Source organism: Salvia hispanica, unplaced genomic scaffold (assembly GCF_023119035.1).
Source record: "Salvia hispanica cultivar TCC Black 2014 unplaced genomic scaffold, UniMelb_Shisp_WGS_1.0 HiC_scaffold_828, whole genome shotgun sequence".
NCBI classification, from domain to species: domain Eukaryota; kingdom Viridiplantae; phylum Streptophyta; class Magnoliopsida; order Lamiales; family Lamiaceae; genus Salvia; species Salvia hispanica.
Window position 1 is genome coordinate 43,663 of NW_025952608.1, and position 19,528 is coordinate 63,190.

At 40.3% G+C, this 19,528-nt stretch overlaps 1 protein-coding gene and 1 pseudogene across 1 annotated transcript; one reads left to right on the top strand and one right to left on the bottom strand.

Moving 5' to 3' along the window:
- Window positions 1–14,675: 14,675 nt before the first annotated feature.
- On the top strand, window positions 14,676–16,009 carry LOC125200159. Its single transcript, XM_048097896.1, has 3 exons — window positions 14,676–15,267; window positions 15,331–15,507; window positions 15,597–16,009. Exons 1-3 carry the CDS (start codon window positions 14,676–14,678, stop codon window positions 16,007–16,009), a joined length of 1,182 nt encoding a protein of 393 aa, XP_047953853.1.
- A 994-nt stretch (window positions 16,010–17,003) lies between these two features.
- LOC125200160 lies at window positions 17,004–19,186 on the bottom strand (annotated as a pseudogene).
- Window positions 19,187–19,528: the final 342 nt, after the last annotated feature.

Genomic DNA, 19,528 nt, shown 5'->3' on the forward strand with positions numbered 1-19,528 from the left:
CAAACGGCCCTTTGCCCATCCCGCCGGGGGGCCCAAAGGGCCCGAGGGTCCCTCGGGGAAAAGTTGTTTTTGAAACGAAAACACTTTTAGCCCAAGAAAGGCCCCGGGAAGTAAGAGTTTAAAGCTAGGGGATTATTCATAGCGAAAACACGGTGCGCCGCTACCCCAAGGGGCAATAGGATCAATATCGGGCCCCGGGCCAAGGTCCCCGGGTCCGCCAAAATTGTGGTGCAATTTGACCTCTTTCCCCCCAATTTTCCAAACTTAGCCACCTTTACCTTATTTCATCCCCTTCGATTTTTCCTCTATATTGCCCCCAAACCTTTTTATTGGGATCTTTTTTTCCATAAAATTTTTAAGCTAAATTTGTGGGTTTTTCATTGTGCGGGGTTAAAGGGAATCAAGAAGACAAGGGTACAAGGATTAACCTTTGGGTTTTATTTCTTTAGTTCATGTTCTCTTTGTTTTCCTTTCACTCCATATTTTTGCTTTTTTATTTTAACTAAATTCATAGGATTCTAAGGATGTTTCTTTTTGGTTATACAATTTCGTTCTCTATTTAATATTTGTTTTTTTTTTACCGTTTTTTCCCCAAGTTGTTCCATTATTTAACGTTTGATGACACATTCGGTGATGATTTAAATAACTTTTTTAATCGTGAGAGAAGGTTGGGGAGTTGGATCCACTTGTAGACACTACAAACTTCCTTTAAAAACCAGCTTAATGAGAGTGTGGATTTTTCAAGTTTTAGGGGCCCCGGGCCCTTTCCCGGCGGCCCCGCGCACCCCAGTCGGGCGCTTGATTTTCACGCTTTCTCCGGGCGGGAGTATAGGCGTAGCGGTCGGGGCCCCGTGGTGGGCGCGACACACACAGCCCGGACGTCTCAAACGCTCCGGACTTCCATTTTTGCTTTTTTTTCTTTTTTGGGTCGAATATGCCAATTCTAACAAAACATGTCAAAATACCAAAAAAGATAAACCATGTAAAATATGGACATGAATGGTTTTTAAAAATTGAAAACAAGCAAGGTTCTTAAAACAGGGAAAAAGGCGTATCAAAAGGGAAACCATAACTCAACGTTAAAACATGGTCAAAAGGAAAGGGTTGACTCCTTATTTCTCCCCCCCGCCGAAATATTGTCCAAATTTAGCAGGGTTAAAAAAAGTAAAGAATAAGTTGAAAATGTTTGTGGAATGAGGGGGTTACTTTATATATTAGTTTTATAATAAAAGTGGTGTAAAGAGTTAGGGAAAGTGGGGTATTTCCAAAAAAAGAAAAAAAAAAAAAAAAAAAAAAAAAAAAAAAAAAGTGGACAACATTTCAAGGGAAAAAAAAGGAAAAATGGGCAATATTTCACGGACGGGGGATTGTTATTCCACACTTTCATGTAAACCGTGGGGGTGTATCAAACCAATCCCTTTTAAAGGGGGCCATGAACGGCTCCGGTGGAAAACCAACCCTTTGACCATCCCCCTTTTTTTTTTAAAAATAAAAGGTCAAAATGAGTGGGAAACCAAGTTCGCAAGGGGCAAAACCAAGATAAAAAATATCCCCAACATACCCCTTAGAACACAAAACCCACCAAAACCCAACAAAATTACCTAATGTAAAAGAACCTTTTGGGGAAAATCAAAAAAAAAAACAAAAACATCCCCAAAAAAAAAAACCGTACAAAGGCCTTCGAAAAAAGGGTCAAGCTACCCAAAAACTCTTTGGGGAAAAGGAAGAATTTTGGGGGCCAACCCTTTTTCCACATCTTAGACGCCAAATCAAATTTTTTTCTCAAACTCCCAAACCGGCACAAAACCTTAGAAAATTATTTTATTCCGAATATCCCATATCGAACATGAGATAAAAAAGAATAGAGAAATCCACCCTTTTTGTTGGCTTTGTGAAGGGGAGTGCCTAACCATGAGGGGAAGCATGTTTCCCGGGCCCTTAGGCAAGCACAAGGATAAATTCCATTGAGCACAAGCGCAATACCATATACCACTCGAGATCTACGCTAAAAGACGTGCTCCAAAGTCTCGGCTCTTCCTTGCAGAAAATACATCTATCATCCTCAATACACGGTATGCCCCATCGATTAGTCTATACGTAGTGTTAAGTCTTCCTTGCAAGATAAACCGGGACAAGCGAGTTGAGCTCGGGGTGGGAGTAGAATTCTTCAAGCGAGGAGTATTGATTCATCATGGTGTTAGCATTCTCCAAGCTCTTAGTGACTGCAACACAAGTTAGAAACAAAGAAACCTAGTGAGCCATTAAAAGCCCACATCCTCTCATCTCTCGTGTTTTCTCTCAACTCCGGGCAATTCACGAGCTGAGAAAAGGTTCCCAACAAGTTCCTACTCCCCGAAAAAAGTTTCTTCTCCATCGAAAAATCCATTTTCATTTCTCATTATCCCATGCTCCCATATCCTTGATTATGTTATCCTTCGATTTGACAACATGTAGAGTCTTGGAAATAATTCCTTAAGTGTCTCTCCATCTATCCATCTATCATCCCAAAAAACGTGTTTGGGCCCCGTTCCCACTTTGATTTGTATGCTTTTTCTAGCCACTTGGATTTCCTTTCTAAAGTTTCAAAAATTCGTCATTGCCCCGGATGCTCCCTTGGTTCCTCGATTGGCCTCTTGAAGGTCGCCGAAAAGTCTAAATTTATGATTGGAGCAAACAATTTCTTTCCAAAGTGGCTTCGACTATCCGCAAACCTCCACCACCGTTTAAATAAAAGAGCGGCGTTCTTGACATGTAGATCTCCGACCCACAGCCCGCCAAGATCCTTTGGTTTTGGATAACTTCCCATGAGACAAGGTAACCCCCCTTTCTCCATACGCCTTAACACAGAAGAATCTTCTCGCAACTAGATAATACGCTCGCAACCTTTTTGGGCATTTTGAAAAGGCTAAGGTAATACATGCGTAGGTTATTAAGGTAGGCTTAATAAGCCCAAACTACCCGCCTTTGATAGAACTCTTGCTTTCCATAGTGATAGCCTTTCTCAATTTTGTCAACGATTGGCTTCCCCGTTTGTAGCCTACGTGGATTAGCTCCAAGAGGAATGCCCAAATAGGTGATTGGTATGGAAGAAACTCCACACTCCAGGTCCAAGGCGCAGCGCTCCACTAAATCCCCGCAATTAATAGGAATAAGTAAGGATTTTTCAAAATTGATTTTTAGACGAAGTAGCTCGAAGCATCACAATAGCTTCTTGTAGTTTCTCAGAATTCTCATATCATTTGGGGCAAAGATGATTGTGTCATTGGCGACTGAAGATGAGTTATTGGGATCGATTCTCCCAAACTAAGACTCCATCAAGAACTCCAAGCTCTCTCTAGAAAGCGAGTGCGATGAATGTCTCTGCAACGATCAAGAACAAGAAAGGAGATAGTGGGTCTCCTTGTCTCAATCCTCTCTGTAAGTGAAATGGTGATGTGGGGATCCATTCACTAGTATTGACATCGACGCCGTTCGAACACATTCCATGATCCAAGTGACCCATTTCTTCCGAAGCCCATCCCGTCAAGTGTCTCCTCAAGGAAATCCCAACGCACGTATCATATGCCTTTTGAAAATCAAGCCGGGATTATTGCTTTGCTTTGTCTTCTATAGCCACCAAACCACTTCATTTGCAATTAAGGCCCCATCAAGAATTTGTCGTTCTTAGAAAGTGATGATTTTCTCTAATCAAATTCGGTATCACTTTTGCTAGTGTCCTTGCTAAGATTTTTGCAATGATCTTGTAGATACGCGATCATGCGATAGGTCTAAAGTCCTTGATATCAATGGCGCCCTCAATTTTAGGAATCAAAGTGACCAAATTCGATTGATCTCCTTTGGTAATTTCCCGAGAATCGAAAAAGCGCAAAATGAGTTCACCGATCTCTTCCCCGATGTCTGCCATAGTTCTTTGACAAACTTGAAATTGAACCCATCGTATCATGGTGCTTTGGACGCATCACAATCTCCAAGAGCTAATTTGATTTCCTCCATGGTCGACCTCTCTCAAGTATCTTGACTTGATCACAAGAGATCTGGCGTAGATCATTCTCAAGATGGATAGGCTGGTATTGGCTTTTGTTTGTAAAGGTTCTTATAGAATTTGAGTAGCTCCACTTTAATCGCTCTGGGTTTCTTGAATACTCTTCACTCACACTTATTTGCTCAATTCTCTTGGCTCTTCTTTTGCTAAGAGTCACCGCATGATAATACCTTGTATTCATATCTCGATTTGAACCATTTATCTCTTGCCATTTGCTTCCAGTAGCTCGCCTTTGTCCATCCACATATTAAGATGGGTTTCAATTGCAGCGACCACTAGCAAAGTCGAACTCGTCTCCTTGCCCTTCGTCAATCTTTTCTTGGGTTCTAGATTGGTCCTCTTCAAGCCTCCGATTGTTGTATCAATATTGGCAAAAACCTCTTTGTTCCACTTTCTAATAGGTTTTGTAGCGCTTCCAATTTTCTTGTTACGTCCATACTTCCCATATTTCTCCATTCCTCCCTAACAAACTTGATGAATCTCGGTGGGAGAACCAAGCATTGATGCTTGAAGGTTTGACAAGTGGATGATCGTTTATCAAAGAGAGAGATAAAGGCGTGTGGTCTGATATTTTATTTGCCAATGCAAAGAGGAAGCCTCGCCCTTTTCCTTCGAGGCCCACATTTTCGGTGGCACCCCTTTGGTCACACCTGCGGGTAAGCCCCTTTCGTAGGACTTCGGATCTACGTTCACCTGCACCAAATTGATAAGCATATAAGATAGGAAGCCCTAACTTAACCCAAAACCATGGTTAAAGGAAAAGGGTTGACTCTCTATTATATGTTTGTTCGGATTGTCGGCTGCAGAGATGTTTGATGTTATCCACCTTGGGTCAAGCTGCATGGATTTATTTTTGGGTTACTCCCAAAAGGCTCAAACTAATTGGGGTTGAGCATGAATAATATCACCTTCCAACTTCCTTGGACTCCGATGTGGGATGAGTTTTTACATAACAAACCTCCCCCTCAAACCGGATCACATCGGGAACAGATAGAACCTTGATCGACAGCTCGATACCACTTATTCGGAATGTTGGCTGCAATAGATGTTTGACGAATTCAAAAGGCTCAAACTAATTGGGGTTGAGCATGAATAATATACACCTTCCAACTTCCTTCGGACTCAGATGTGGGATGAGTTTTTACATAACAAACCTCCCTCAAACCAGATCACATCGGGGACGATAGCGTCGCCGACTCCGATACCACTTATTTTGGGTCAAGCCCGCACGGTTTGTTTTTGGGTCACTCCCAAAGGCGTCAAACTAATTGGGGTTGGACAGAATTCTATACTCCTTCCAACTTCCTCGGACTCCCTTGGGGGTATAAGTATGTACTTAACAAACCTCCCCCTCAACCCGAGATCACATCGGGAATAGACAGACGTAGACCCCACTCACGATACCAATGGTTCAACAACTATGCGATGGCGTGACTATGATACCACGATGTGTGGATTTTTGACTCATGGAGTATTTCACCACTAATGAGCAGATAGATGGAAGCAATATTATCATGGCCAATAGTGTTGTGCAAGGTGGTTGTCTTTGGCTCTATCGGAATAAGGACGCATGATGGGGTGTTTTTCACCTTGAACGTTGTGCTGTTCCACGGATGACGAAGAATCGATATCTACGAATACCTTTGACATAATGGATTCGGCTTCAAAGGTGAAGGTGGAGTAATGCATATTATGAAAGGTTCGAAGGTGGTTCCATCTACAATACCTAGCACAGTTTATACTTCGATAGAACGGGTCGCACTAGTTATGCCACGCGTACAAGCGTGGATTACTAACACTAGGGTTGTCAATCCTAAATTCATAACTCTAAAAACTCCTAAGACCCTTGAAAAGTCCTACTCTCAGATTAGATGTCGTTTTAAGGAAGCTAATTGTTGTCTATTAAGTGGATCTAACTCCACTCTCCACGATTATGGCAAGTTATATTAAATCTTCATCGAATGTGTCTTCAAGCATGAAGTATTAGAACAACTTAAGGAAGAAACGAAAAAAATAAAACGGATATTAAATAGAAAAAGGAATTATATAACCAAAGTCGTTATATCCCTAGAATCCCATGAGTTTAGTTACACACGATAGAATAAGCTAAAAACATTGAATTAAGGGAAAACAAATTGAATATAAGAACTAAAAGCAATAAAATCCAAAGGTAGAATCCTTGCACCTTGATCTTCTTGATTCCTTCTCAACCTCTTGCAGGTGAAAAACTCTCTCAATATTATGCTCTAGAATTATGAAGAAAAAGATGATGATAATCAAGAGGTTTGAGTGGGTATTTATAAGGAAAATCGAATCCTAGTGGAATAACGTAAAAGGTGGCTAAATTTGGTAAAATCTGGAGAGAAAATAGGTCAACTCATGCGGCGTTTTTGCCACGCACCTTGGCTCGGCGTTGGTTGTCATAGCTCCTGCCCCTTATGGATAGTGGTCATTGTATGATGTTGTAGTGGTCGTTGCAAATTAGTCCAGTATCTTCGGGAGCTTCTCGAGCGGTGCTCTCCTCCACCGGTCGCTGGCGTCTTCGATTTCAGCACAACTTTCTCAGGCAGACCGCTATAGGTGTAGCGGTCGTTCATAGTTGCGGCCCGGACTAGATGGCATAAGGGCTCCAGTTTCCAACTCGACTTTTCTCTTTTATAGCTCAAACATGCCAAATCTCACAAAACATGTCAAAATACCAAAATAGATATAATATGAAAAATATGGACGTGTGCAATTTAGACATTAAAAATAGACCAAATAAAGGCTTTAAAACAGTTGCAAAATCGAGCGTATGATGGCAGCTCGTTGATACTGCGATTATCAAAATTGGCCGAGAATATGAGGCTTAGTCATATGTGACACGCTCGGATTTTGCCTTTTTAAGGCCTTTATTTAGTCTGTTTTTAATATCTAAATCACAATTTATGTCCATATTTTGCATATTCTCTCTATTTAGTATTTTAACATGTTTTGTGAGATTTGTGCATTTGAGCCTAAAAGACAGGAAAAGAAATCGAGCGATCATGATGTCCGAGGTCCACAGCAACAAGCGTACGACCTGTAGCCTAGCGACGGTACACCTATAGTGGTCCGCTCGGAGAAAGTTGTGCTGAAAATCGAAGACGCCTTACGACCGCTAGGAGCGTGCCGACTGCGCTCGAGGAGCCGAAGACCTTGGAATATTTGCGACGACCGCTACTACATAGCGTAGCGATTGCTATCAAAAGGGCCGAGGCTACGGACAACGTGCAGCGACGCGAGCCCGAAGATGCGCGCGCAAATTAGACCTACTTTCTCACAAAGATTTACCAAACTTAGCCATCTTTTACCATATACGATAGGATTCGATTTTTTCCCCTATAAATCCCCTCTCAAACCTCTTCATTTAGATCTTCTTTGCCTCATAATTCTAGAGCATAAAATTGGGGAGTTCTTCATTGTGCAAGAGGTTGAAGACGGAATCGAGAAGATCAAGGCTACAGGTTCACCATTGGGTTTTATTACTTTAATTACTATGTTCAATTTGTTTTCCCTTCATTCTATGTTTTTAGCTTATTCAATTATGTGTAACTAAACTCATAGGATTCTAGGGATATGTTATTATACGAACTTGGTTATACAATTCATTTTTCTATTTAATATCGGTTTTGTTTTTACTTCGTTTCTTCCTTAAGTTGTTCTAATGACTTCATGCTTGAGTGACACATTCGATGAAGATTTAATATAACTTGTTATATAATCGTAGAGGAGGTTGCAGTTAGATCCACTTAAAATACAATACAATTAGCTTTCAAGGTCTTATGAGCTTTTAGAATTACAAATCTAGGATTGACAATCCTAGTGTTAGTATCTACGTTTGTACCGCATGGGCATAATTTATGTGACTCGTTCATCAGTATAAACTATGTTAGGGTATTGTAGTTGGAACTTGTATAACCATACGTGAACGCCATCCTAGAAATTCTCTTATCTCTCATACTTTTACCTCTTTAATTTGTTGCAATTAGTTGTTTTATTCTTTTCAAATCGTTCTTGTTTTCAAAAGTCTTCAAAATTCTCATTTTTTCCAAATAGTGAAAGAAGCTTAGTAGAAGATAGACAGTTTGTGATTCTATTCCCCATGTTTGATATCCGATACTAACCTTTAGCTATAATATAGATATCTATGTATACTTGCAATTTTATTTAGTCTTAATAAAAATTGCATCAATATGGGAGAACAAAAGATACAAATTGCAAAGCATTATTTTCTTTCGGGCATAAGTGAAGAATCTGGATTTGCGAACACTTGTGTTTTCGGAAGCTTCACGCAACAAGTTCCCAAAGAAGGGTGTTCATCGGACCAAGGGGACGTCGACTACATTCACACGGATTGTTGGGGCCCATCACGTCTTGAATGTATTGGAGGTCACAAGTATTTTTTGTTGATGATTGATGACTACTCGAGGATGGCTTGGGTGATCATGATGAAGAATAAAGGTGAAGCTTTCAAGAAGTTCAAACAGTGGAAGACCTTGGTGGAAAATTAGACATGGAAGAAGATCAGCGACTTAGAAATGATAATGATTAGGAATTCTATTTGTCAGGTTAAATGAGTTATGTAAGAACAAGGGATTATTTGATGTGAATCAAATTTTAGTCCTTTATTGTATTGTTTTAACACAAATTTTTAAGTGAAAATGGACTCATTTTGATATATTGTAGGACAAAAGACCAATCCATAAGAGAGATGAGGAAGGAAACAAAGGTCTGAATCTGATCAGTAATCATCCCTTCAATATTAATTTAAAATGCTTCTACAAGTCCACCATTGCATTCACCTTCTAAAGAGCTTGCGTGGATACCTGCACGCCTCAATCGGAACCGGTAGAAGAAGATACGGCTGTTTTACGAAGCGCGCAATGCGATCAAAATGCGCGACCGGGTGTTTAAAGCGAGAATGAAACAAAACGCGTGGACCGGGCTTTTGCACTGCGCAGATTGCCCGATCGGGCGCTTTTTACCATGCCTATTTTTTCAGCCATAGCTATTTAATAGCTAGGGCGCGACTTCAATGCATTTTTTGGCGGTGGAGGTGATTTTTAGAGAGAAAAGAGGCTTGGAGTTCATTTTTTGGAGGAAGAAGAAGAAGCTTGAGGCTAATTATTCCCTAATCTTGCCCATATGGTAGCAATTACTTGTTTCTTGTATTGTTGCCCACTATGAGTGGCTAGATTTTAGGGATTAGTACTAGTTAGTTAGGGGAAACTTGTAAATATGAATCCATGACTTTGTTTTGATTGATTTCCATATTTTGGTTCTTTTATGTGTGTTTATTTCAATCCGTGTTGGGTTTTTCTAGCAAACTTAATCCGGTAAAGGCCTTAACTTCAATGTCTCTTTAACTTGGAGTAGGGAACAACATAGATAAGGAACCCTAGGCTAAAACAGATCAGGGATAGTTTGGGTGGATCTTGTGTGTTGAACGTCGTAGAAGCCAATCCGAGCTTACTATGTGACGTAGGAGTGAGGGGTTGGTGAGTAGAGCTTAGGAGCATGATCGCCTTACCATAGGTGTAAAATTCCACGATCGTGATCACTGCGTGAGAGCGTAAAATCAACACGATCCGATAAATATTGGAAAGTAATTAGACTTTAGGATTCATGTGAACAAGTAACCGAAACAAGCTAAGAGTAGTTTCTCTCTTTATCGTGATTCCCTTGTATTTTTTCTTCTCGTTTCGTCCTTCACTCGCCTCTAGATAAAAAAAAAACCAAAATTAAACTATTTTCTGTTTTTTAGTTAGGTTTACTAGTTTTAGCAATTAACCCCTCCATGTGGGTTCGACACCTTTTATCGTATCGCACGTCGTATACTTCAGTTTAGTATTTTTAGGGATTTATTACTTGTTTTGTGTACTTAAATTGCACCCTAAAAATTACAACATTGTTCGCCACCATACTATTAAACATACACCGCAATGATGGTTGAGAACACATGATCGACATACTGGAAAGAGCGAGATGCATTCTTTTCCAGCCGGGTTCACTAGGAAGTTTTGGCCAAAGCAATAAACACGGCGTGTTACCGATCAACCGTGGACCTCACACTCGGCATTGATTGCAAGACACCTAATGAAGTATGGTCTGATACACTCAGATTACTCGTTCTGAGAGTTTTTGGAAGTACTTTTACTATCATGTGAGCGGGGTAAATTGGAACCAAGAGCTAGCAGGAGTATTTGTTGGTTATGGAGAAGGAGTTAAGGGGTATAGAACTGGTCACCTTCGGAGAATAAAGTTATTCACGGTCGGAATGTGATGTTTGATGAGAATTCTATGCTTAACTCGCTTATGAAGTCTATCGGTGCGGAGGATTCCGGTAGTGTTGATAAACAGTTGGAGCTACAAGTCACTCACGATGAGAGTGAATCACAACTCCAAGGTTGAGAAGTTCAACACACTACGTTGAAACTACTAGTTCGATATCCATCGAAGCTCATCAAAGAAGCATTGCAATTGACGCTAAGAGGACGAGGAATTGTTGGCATATGACTCAAGTTGCCAGTGAGGTGGAAGATGAACCATCCACTGGAACTATCCACCTACAAGAAAGTTGTTTCGGGTAGTGAGCGTGCTAGATGGCTCGTACTAATGGGAGAAGAGATGGAATCACTATGGAAAAATCTAACTTAGGAGCTAGTCAAACGGCCTAAGGGGAGAAAGGTTGTCACTTGCAAGTGGATATCCGAGAAGAAGGAAAGGACCACACCAGATGAGGGTGTTAGATACAAACCTCGGATAGTTGTAAGATGGTTCACGAGAGAGAGGGTTGACTATAATGACATTTTCTCGCCGTGGTCACACACTTCCATCGTAGTGTTGCTTGTGATAGTTGCACATTATGATTTGGAGCTTGAGCAAATAGATGTGAAGACGACTTTCCTACATAGATTGCTCGAGGAAGATATCTACATGTCTCGCAGTTCTTGGCAAGGAAGATTACGTTTGCAAGCGAAGAAGTCCTTGTATGGACTAAAGTAGTCTCTGAGGCAATGGTATAAGAAATTTGATGGTACATGATCCAGTGGGATACAGCAGAAGTCCATATGATTGTTGTGTGTATCACAACAAAGCGATGGACGGTTCCATGGTCTATCTTGTTCGTATGTGGATGATATGCTTATAGTTGCAAAATCGAAGTCTAAGATTCGATGTTTGATTTTGAGCAAGCATATGGTAAACACTACTGTATTTTGATTTGAGAGTATTATTTCTATACATACATCTTTGAGAGTGAGATACACATACACATATCTTGAGAAAAGCATGAATCCAAGGTGATATATGAGTTAGTAGTAAAAGTGCATTCGACGGCTTGACTTTATAGAATTTGTATTTTGATATGCTCTTGTATTCCATACTCTTTGAAACAATGATGATGTCTAAACCCCTTTATATCCAAGTCTTCTTTTAGTTCTTTTTCTTCATTGCTCGAGGACTAGCAATTATTTAAGTTTGGGGAGTTGACATACTTGGATTTTACATGGTTTTAGAGGGTGGTTATGTATGAATTTTATCATATTTTGTCTATTATTGGACATGTTTATATCTACTTCTCTATTATGTTGGTATGTTGACCATTTTGTTAAGAATGTGTAGAAAAGGCACAAAATATGTGGATGTGCAGCAGCCTTGGTTTGAGACAATATTTACTGGAGATTTTGAAGTCCAGTAAGCCCCTAATGCATATCAATCTCTTCATCTTCGAAAGAGCTTCGCGTGGGTATCTCGCACATCTCAATTGGAGTTCGGTAGAAGAAGTTATGGTCGTTACAAGAACATTGCGCTGTCCAGAAACTTTCACGCGGCCGGGTGTATTATTACACTATAAATTCACCCGGCCGTACAGCGATTCTGCGTGAAAAGGGTCGAAAGTGGTCGAAAATGACCACCGCCGGGTACGCTATTTTGGCGTATTGTCTTGAAAAAAACGCGATTTTTTATGGGAGATTAAAGGAAAAACGCCTAGGGTTCATATCATTCTACACTTACCGCCTCCAACACTCACACACACCCCCAAGAACACTTTGAGAGAGAATTGAAGATTGAAGACTTCCAATCGGAAGATTGAAGTTGCCATTCCATAGATTCATTCTCACAGGAGTATCTTAATCTTTTCTCATGTATTTCATAGAATATTTTGTTTCAAACATGGTTTTTGTGAAGAACATGAGTAGCTAAACATTTCTTGTAGAATTCTTGGTGATGATGCATTAATTTCATAGTTTTTATCCAATTGATTTTGTTCTTACCTTGCTCTTGTAGTTATTTGATTATTCTTGGGTTTATTCCTTTCAATTGATTGATCACCACTTGATTGTGTAGGATTAATTAGATTAATCAGAGATGAAATAATTAATGGAAATAAGAATAATTCACACCTTAATGCAATAAAACTCGCAGAGTTGAGGTTTTGAGTGAGGTCTTTGACCTAATCGAGCTTTTGGGAGTTAGGGGTTTTAGGATTAGAAGGGGACTTCAATCCTAGCACCTAATCTCGGGTTCTCACTCGGGGGGTTTAATCTATAATTGTGGTCGACTTAGTAATTCTAGAGACACCAAAAGGTAAGGCAATTTGATTGGATAAGAGCTTGGAGTTGTGCATCGAATCTTGAATTCTACAATTTTCTCTATTTTATCTTCTCACTTCGTGTTTACTTGTTTTCACTTGTTTTCTTGTTATTATATGCTTTTATTAGTGTTAGAACAAACCAAACAATTCCCATTTGTCAAGTTAGTAGTCAACATTTGTTCGTGGTAATTAAGTTGATACAAATTTGTCTCTGGAGGCATACGATACTCTTGCTTGCTAATTGCTACACTAGTCCCTAACTTGGATATCACTTGTGTTAATATAAGTCGAGTCAATCTACATATTTTTTCTTAGGTGTTTCTACTAATTTAGTTCAATTCCGTAAGATTTAGAATTATATACGAGCACATAAATCTTCAATTTAGATGTGTTTTGCCGAAAATAAATTGTAGAGTTCCTAATTATTTGCTCACCATCCCATAAAATTTTATTTAATATTTAAATACAATAATTAGAGTTGTGCGCTTTATCTCAAATAGTTGGTAATCTGATTAAAATTGTATTAATATTAATATTTGCTTATTATATCTCAAAGGAAAGTAACACTTGTTCTTGTCTTTGCAATTGGTTTTAGTGAGTCCATATTTCTACCCTACTAAAAACATAAAATAATTAATATAAGTGATGTACTAATGCTAGATTCTGATGCTAACGTACTAATTAATTACCATCAACGAAAATAAGTCATCTTTTCCCGGCAGTTTCTTCCTTCTTTTATTGTTTATTTTTCCTGTAACTATTTTCTTATGTCTCTTTATCATTAAACAACATTTATCATATAGCGAAAGTAGTAAAGATACAAAACGTAGAATGATGGTAAAGAGACATGATGAGCAAAACCAAATAGAATCCGATTTTCTTTGTAGTAAGGTTAGAAATTTAATGCAATTTTTTGTCTTTATTTGTTTAATTTAGGGTTTATAAATACAAGGGCCGTGCACGATCTATTACTCTAACCAGCTCAATCCATTGATATTTGAACATCCAAAAAAAGCCATATTTTTTATTCAAAATTAAAATTCCCATGCATCCCATTCCCATTCCCATTCCCATTCCCATTCCCAATCTCAATCCCACTCCCAATCTCAATCCCGATCTCAATCCCAATTCCATATTTGGAACAACCTATTCCCAGCCCAACTATAATGTTCCATATGGCAGCGCACAAGCTCTTGCTCCGTCCTCGTGGCAACAAGGTCCCGACCCTCAGGCACAGTCAACATGGCAACAAGGTCCATATCCTCAAACTCAATCCACGTGGCAACAAGGTCCTTATTCTCAAGCTCAGTCCACATGGCAACAAGGTCCTTATCAAAGTCCTTACCCTTCGACTCAGTCCACGTGGCAACAAGGTCCTTACCAAGTTCCTGACCCTTCGGCTCAATCCACATGGCAACAAGGTCCTTACCCTCAAGCTCAGTCCATGTGGCAACAAGGTCATTACCAAGGTCCTGACCCTCCGGCTCAATCCACATGGCAACAAGGTCCTTCCCCTCAAGCTCAATCCACATGGCAACAAGGTCATTACCAAAGTCCTGACCCACCGGCTCAATCCACATGGCAACAAGGTTCTTATCAAAGTCCTTACCCTCAAGCTGAGTCCACGTGGCAACAAGGTCATTACCCTCCCATACTTGGAGGTGGAAGCCACTCTCAAGCTCAATCAACTTGGCAGTCAAATCCATATCCTCAATCTCAGTCCATAATTGGAAGTGAAAGCAACTCCCAAACCCAATCCATACCTCAGGCTCAGCCAAGTGCACCTTCAGAAGGAGGCCCATCCTTGCAGATCAAAAAAAATACCTCTTGCCAGAATCAATATTGATGAAGAAACATTTCCTTATTTTCCAAAAGTGATTATTAGGAAGGTTGAAAGAGTCGTGGATCCAGACAGCGAGAGCTCTTCAGTGTGCTGCGCGTGCAGGCAGCGCATCTTCTCAACTCCCTCAATAACATTCTCCCGGGCAACGAAGAAAATCTTTTCCTGCACGAACAATGCACCACTCTTCCACTCCAATATCTCCACGAGCTTCACCCACACCACCCCCTTCTCCTCATCAACCACCTCTTGCTCCTCCTCTTCAACCTACTGAATTTACTTGCCATAACTGCAACCAAATTGTGGGACTTCCTTCTATCAATGTTCTCACCTTAGCTGCAATTATCGACTCACCTGTTGTGCGTTTTGCAGCTCAAGATCAAGCACAGAAGCCACAAGCACGCCTTGACGCTCATCAGGCTAAAGGACTCTTGCTCTTTAACCTGTGGCGCATGCAACATAAGCACGAGTCGGAATCAGAGCCAGAGACGGATCCAGAGAAGGAGAAGCTCACCCTGTCCTATTTATGCAGCCTCTGCGGCTACTGGATTCATCCAGATTGTGCTTCATTACTCAATGCCCTCCATTATAAACATCACCGACATTCTCTTTTTCTCATCTATAATCTCCCTACTTCACCTCATTCCAAATGCTTCATCTGTTTTCAACTTCATAAGGCTACCTCAGGGGTTTTTGTTTGTCTCAAATGTACTAATTATCTTGTTCACATCAACTGCGCCGTCCAAGATCCCCATACTTTCAAGCCAGGTATGTATACCTCCATTCACAGATAAATATACTCCTATTATTTACTGATTTATGATTTTGCAGTGCTTATGCGAGATGCAAAAGCCTGCGATTTAGGCCGTTTGCCAATGGCAAACGAACACACGAGTCTGATTCCCTATATTAGACATGATATTAGCAGTGATGGTGATGGTGACGATGACGACGGTGGAGACAGTGATCCATCTAAAATCCATGAACATCCATTGATATTCCATGAAAGTGAGGATGAGAAGCAGTCTTACCGCCGCGTATGCAATGCATGCGTCCAATACATTTCTCCCCATTCTACCGCTGCTCTGAATGTCCAGACTTCTTTCTCCACGAATGCTGCGCTCGTCTTCCAGCGCTAATCACGCACCCTGCCCACGCAGAGCACATTCTCGTGCTCCACTCCAAAGCGCCCAAAACCGGCTTCTCCTGCAGGGGTTGCCATCTACGCTGCAATGGATTCGCATATTCTTGCGAAACCTGTGATGACTTCACGTTAGATGTTGTCTGCGGCCTCATCAACCCTGCGATAACACACGAACCACACAAGAGCACCCACATTCTCTTCATGTCTCGCAGCATGATCATCGATGACAAGTGCAGCTGCTGCAATTCCATCTTGAATGGGATCTGCTACGAGTGCAGCAGCTGTCCTAGCTTCAAGCTACATGTCAGATGCGCCCTTCTCCCCAAAACTGTTAGCCACGACTATGACCAGCACCCTCTCGGCTGACTACAAAAGCCCGGAGGAGGCGCCAATGGTGCTGGTGAGTTCTTCTGTGAGGTCTGTGAAGAACGTATCGACATAGAGCAGTGGAACTACAGTTGCAGCGAGTGCGATCAGTGGTTCCACGTTGATTGCATTCCCTCTGTCGATCAGCTTTCTCGGATCAAGTTGGGTTCTCGTGTTCGTGTGGACGTCCATGGCTGCCCCGTCGCACTGGTTCGACGGGATGATTCTGGTTGCATCAGCCGCAAGTGCGGATCTTGTCGGGAAACATTGAGGTTGGGTGATGATGGTCTGGCTTATGAGTGCTGCGACTGTTTCTTCGGCTTGCACCAAAACTGTGCCAACAAGCATTTCTTCTAGAGTTGAAAATGAGTCATCTAGTTTCTATTTCTATACTTCTTAGATTCATATGACCACGTCGTGATACGACAAATATTTTAGAATTGCTTTCATATGCATAAATGTGACACAATCAGTGATGTGTATAGATATTAGATACGGATTGACAATACTAATAAAAACAGTTTTTTACTGATAAAGAACCTACATTAATAAAATGATGATCTTCATTTTTTACAGCTACAAACTCATTCACACACTAATCTATCTAGGTAGTGTTCGATTTCCTTGATAAAATAGTACCAAGATATAATCTAGGATTGAGTTGTGAGATTATTTTAGTAGGAGGAGGTTAGCTATGACTAATTATCCTATGATTAAGTTTGAATCTCATGACTACATATTTAGTGTGTGAATGAGTTGAAGGGGAAGAATCTTACATATTGATGTTTCATATCAAGAAATGAACAGTAGAATAAATAAACATGCTGCTTTTAGTTGATAAAGAACTTGACAGACATGAGAAATATGTAACTCTGGAATCATATATTCCAGTTATATACATTTATCAACATTCCATCTTCACATAGAGAAACATAGGGTGAGAGGCATAAGGAGCCAACTATGGTCACACAACATACATCAAGATACTCAACAGTAACCAGCAGAAAATGAGAACTTTACATGGATTTTACTGCATCTATTGAGTAGCAGGAGTAAAAACAATTAATGACTCCAGCAAGTTGCAACAAGCTCTCTTGTTCTTGCCTAACCGATCTCTGCTAATCTACATAGCCTCTAATGGCATATATGAACATGGATAGAGAACTAAAGATGTTCTCGAAAGTGGATAGTTTGATCAAGGGATGATCGTGAAACTAAGAATCCAATCATCAAGAGATGATCAACTGTACTAACCAGTCAGATGTTCAGTGTCCTCTGACTACCCAAATCCTTAGATCTCAACCTTGATTGAGGAAAATGATGCAACTCATGATAAGCGGTCAAACCTCAGCGCATTGACATCAATGACCTCACTCTTTTCTGCCTTTCAGCTTTCTTAGCAGATGGAGTGCTCTTTAGCTTATGAAGCTCCTCCATCACCACTCTTTCAACCACCTCAATGTTGTTTAAGAGCTTCTTTTGAGGTGTTAAGGAAGTTGAACCTCCTTCACTCTGGTTGGTAACATCGAGCAATATCTTTGGCACTTTACCCACTGTTGGTGGGCAGCACCTAATTCCAGCTTTGGAAAGTGGGGAAGTGACGGAAGGATCTTGCTCGAGCTGAGCAACTGATGTAGATACAGATGGATCGTGAACTATCTGGTCCTGGAGTAGAGGACTCTCAGTTTCTAGGCCTTCACCTTCTTCCCGACGTGCTCTTCTTCTCTCAATTGCCTGAGCATAGAATCGCCTCAAAATTAGTACTGCTGAACACGATTGTTCAAAGATCAAAACTTGCTTAATCGAACTTTCTACATAATAGTATCAGCCAGAAACCTGTACAAGGTTAAGCACTAAACATGTTCAAACGCAATCATGCAACATTTGTAAGACTTGATTTGCATAAAAAGCAAAGCTAAAGAAGGCATATGCATGACTTTATCTCAATAAATGGTTTTGCTGAATTTGCTCTGAACTCAATAAGTTGACTATTGGGATTCTGAACCAACATTTAAGACAATCCTAGACTAATTTTTATCTTGAATAAATGAAATAGTAAGTCAATATGGTGACACAGGTCACTAATATTTTACCATAATTGATAATAGATTACTCTCTGGTTATTGAATGTCAGTCAATGTAAACACTAAACACAAAGCTAAATCAAGAAGTACGCATGGGGAAACTAGTGACACTAAACCATTTAATTAGTACTTTCCAATTAACACAAGTCAAAAAACAATCAATTAATTTAAAAAAGTTCCCACATTACCCTCATTATAGCAGTGATGTCCCTGAGAGGTTTCCTTGGATACCAAGCAGGCAACCGGATGCTTCCTCTCCCTCGGAAACCACCTCGACCACGGCCACTTCCCACCGCAGGGGACATGTTTTCTCGCCCCATGCCCAGTGATGATGATCTACTATAGTTTGGGAATCGCCCAAATCTTGGACTTCCAAGGCTACCCCTTCGACGAGCAACCCCTCGATGGTGGCGTACCCACCATTGAAGCTCCTCTCCACCGGAAGGGAGTTCCAGTTGATCGATCCTCGGCCTCATCCACTAAGACGACGACATCAGAATTGCTGTTACCATCCCCAACAATCCGCCTCCGGTTGCTGTACGAGACCATAGCGTCGTTATCCCTTGGTAATCTATCTCTTGTCTCCGGCATTCTATCAAATTCGCCAACAACACAATACATAGATGGAATCAGAATTCTAATTGATTACAAGAAATATGCTCGATTTATTTAGAAAGTTCATACACCGAAATATCAATAACCCTAAATCAACTAAAACTTTGAAATACAAACACTCGGAAAATAGAAAACCAGCAACAACATACATAATCAGTAATGAAAATCACTTGGAAACATCATCCGACATAAAACCTATCAGTTTTCGACATGTAGGTGAACTAATCGAGAGAAGCCCCAAAAAACTATATGAACATTTCTTCTGTACCTTAATTTTGTGTGGAACTTCTTGAGAGGGCTTCAATCGTGCAAGTGAAGTAGATTTACACAGCTATGGAGGCGGGCATTCAGGTGAGTGAAGTGAGAGAAAGTGATGAAGAAGAAGAGATTTGGAAATTTGCTGTGCGAGACAGAGAAGGTGAACTGGCAAATTTTGAAATGATTTTGGGCGGACTTTATACTCACAAAATCACACTTCAATTTTTCAAATTTTACAGTGGCGGACTATGATACCCTGTTTTCACTTCTTTTCTATTTTTGTCCCAAAAATCGTTCTACATTTCAATAGCATAAAATATGACCATTCTTTATTTTATTTTACTATAGTAAGGTGATTAGCGATCAACCTATCATATTTTGTCATTTTGGTCTATCCCATATCCCACAGTAAAAGTCACATTTTACATTTTACCATAAATAGTAAGTATGTCTCATATTCCATTAGTTCACTTCAATCATGTTTTATTATAAAACTAATATAAAAAAGTGTGCTCATATTTCACTAACTTTTCCATACACACTATTCTTTACTTTTCTTAAA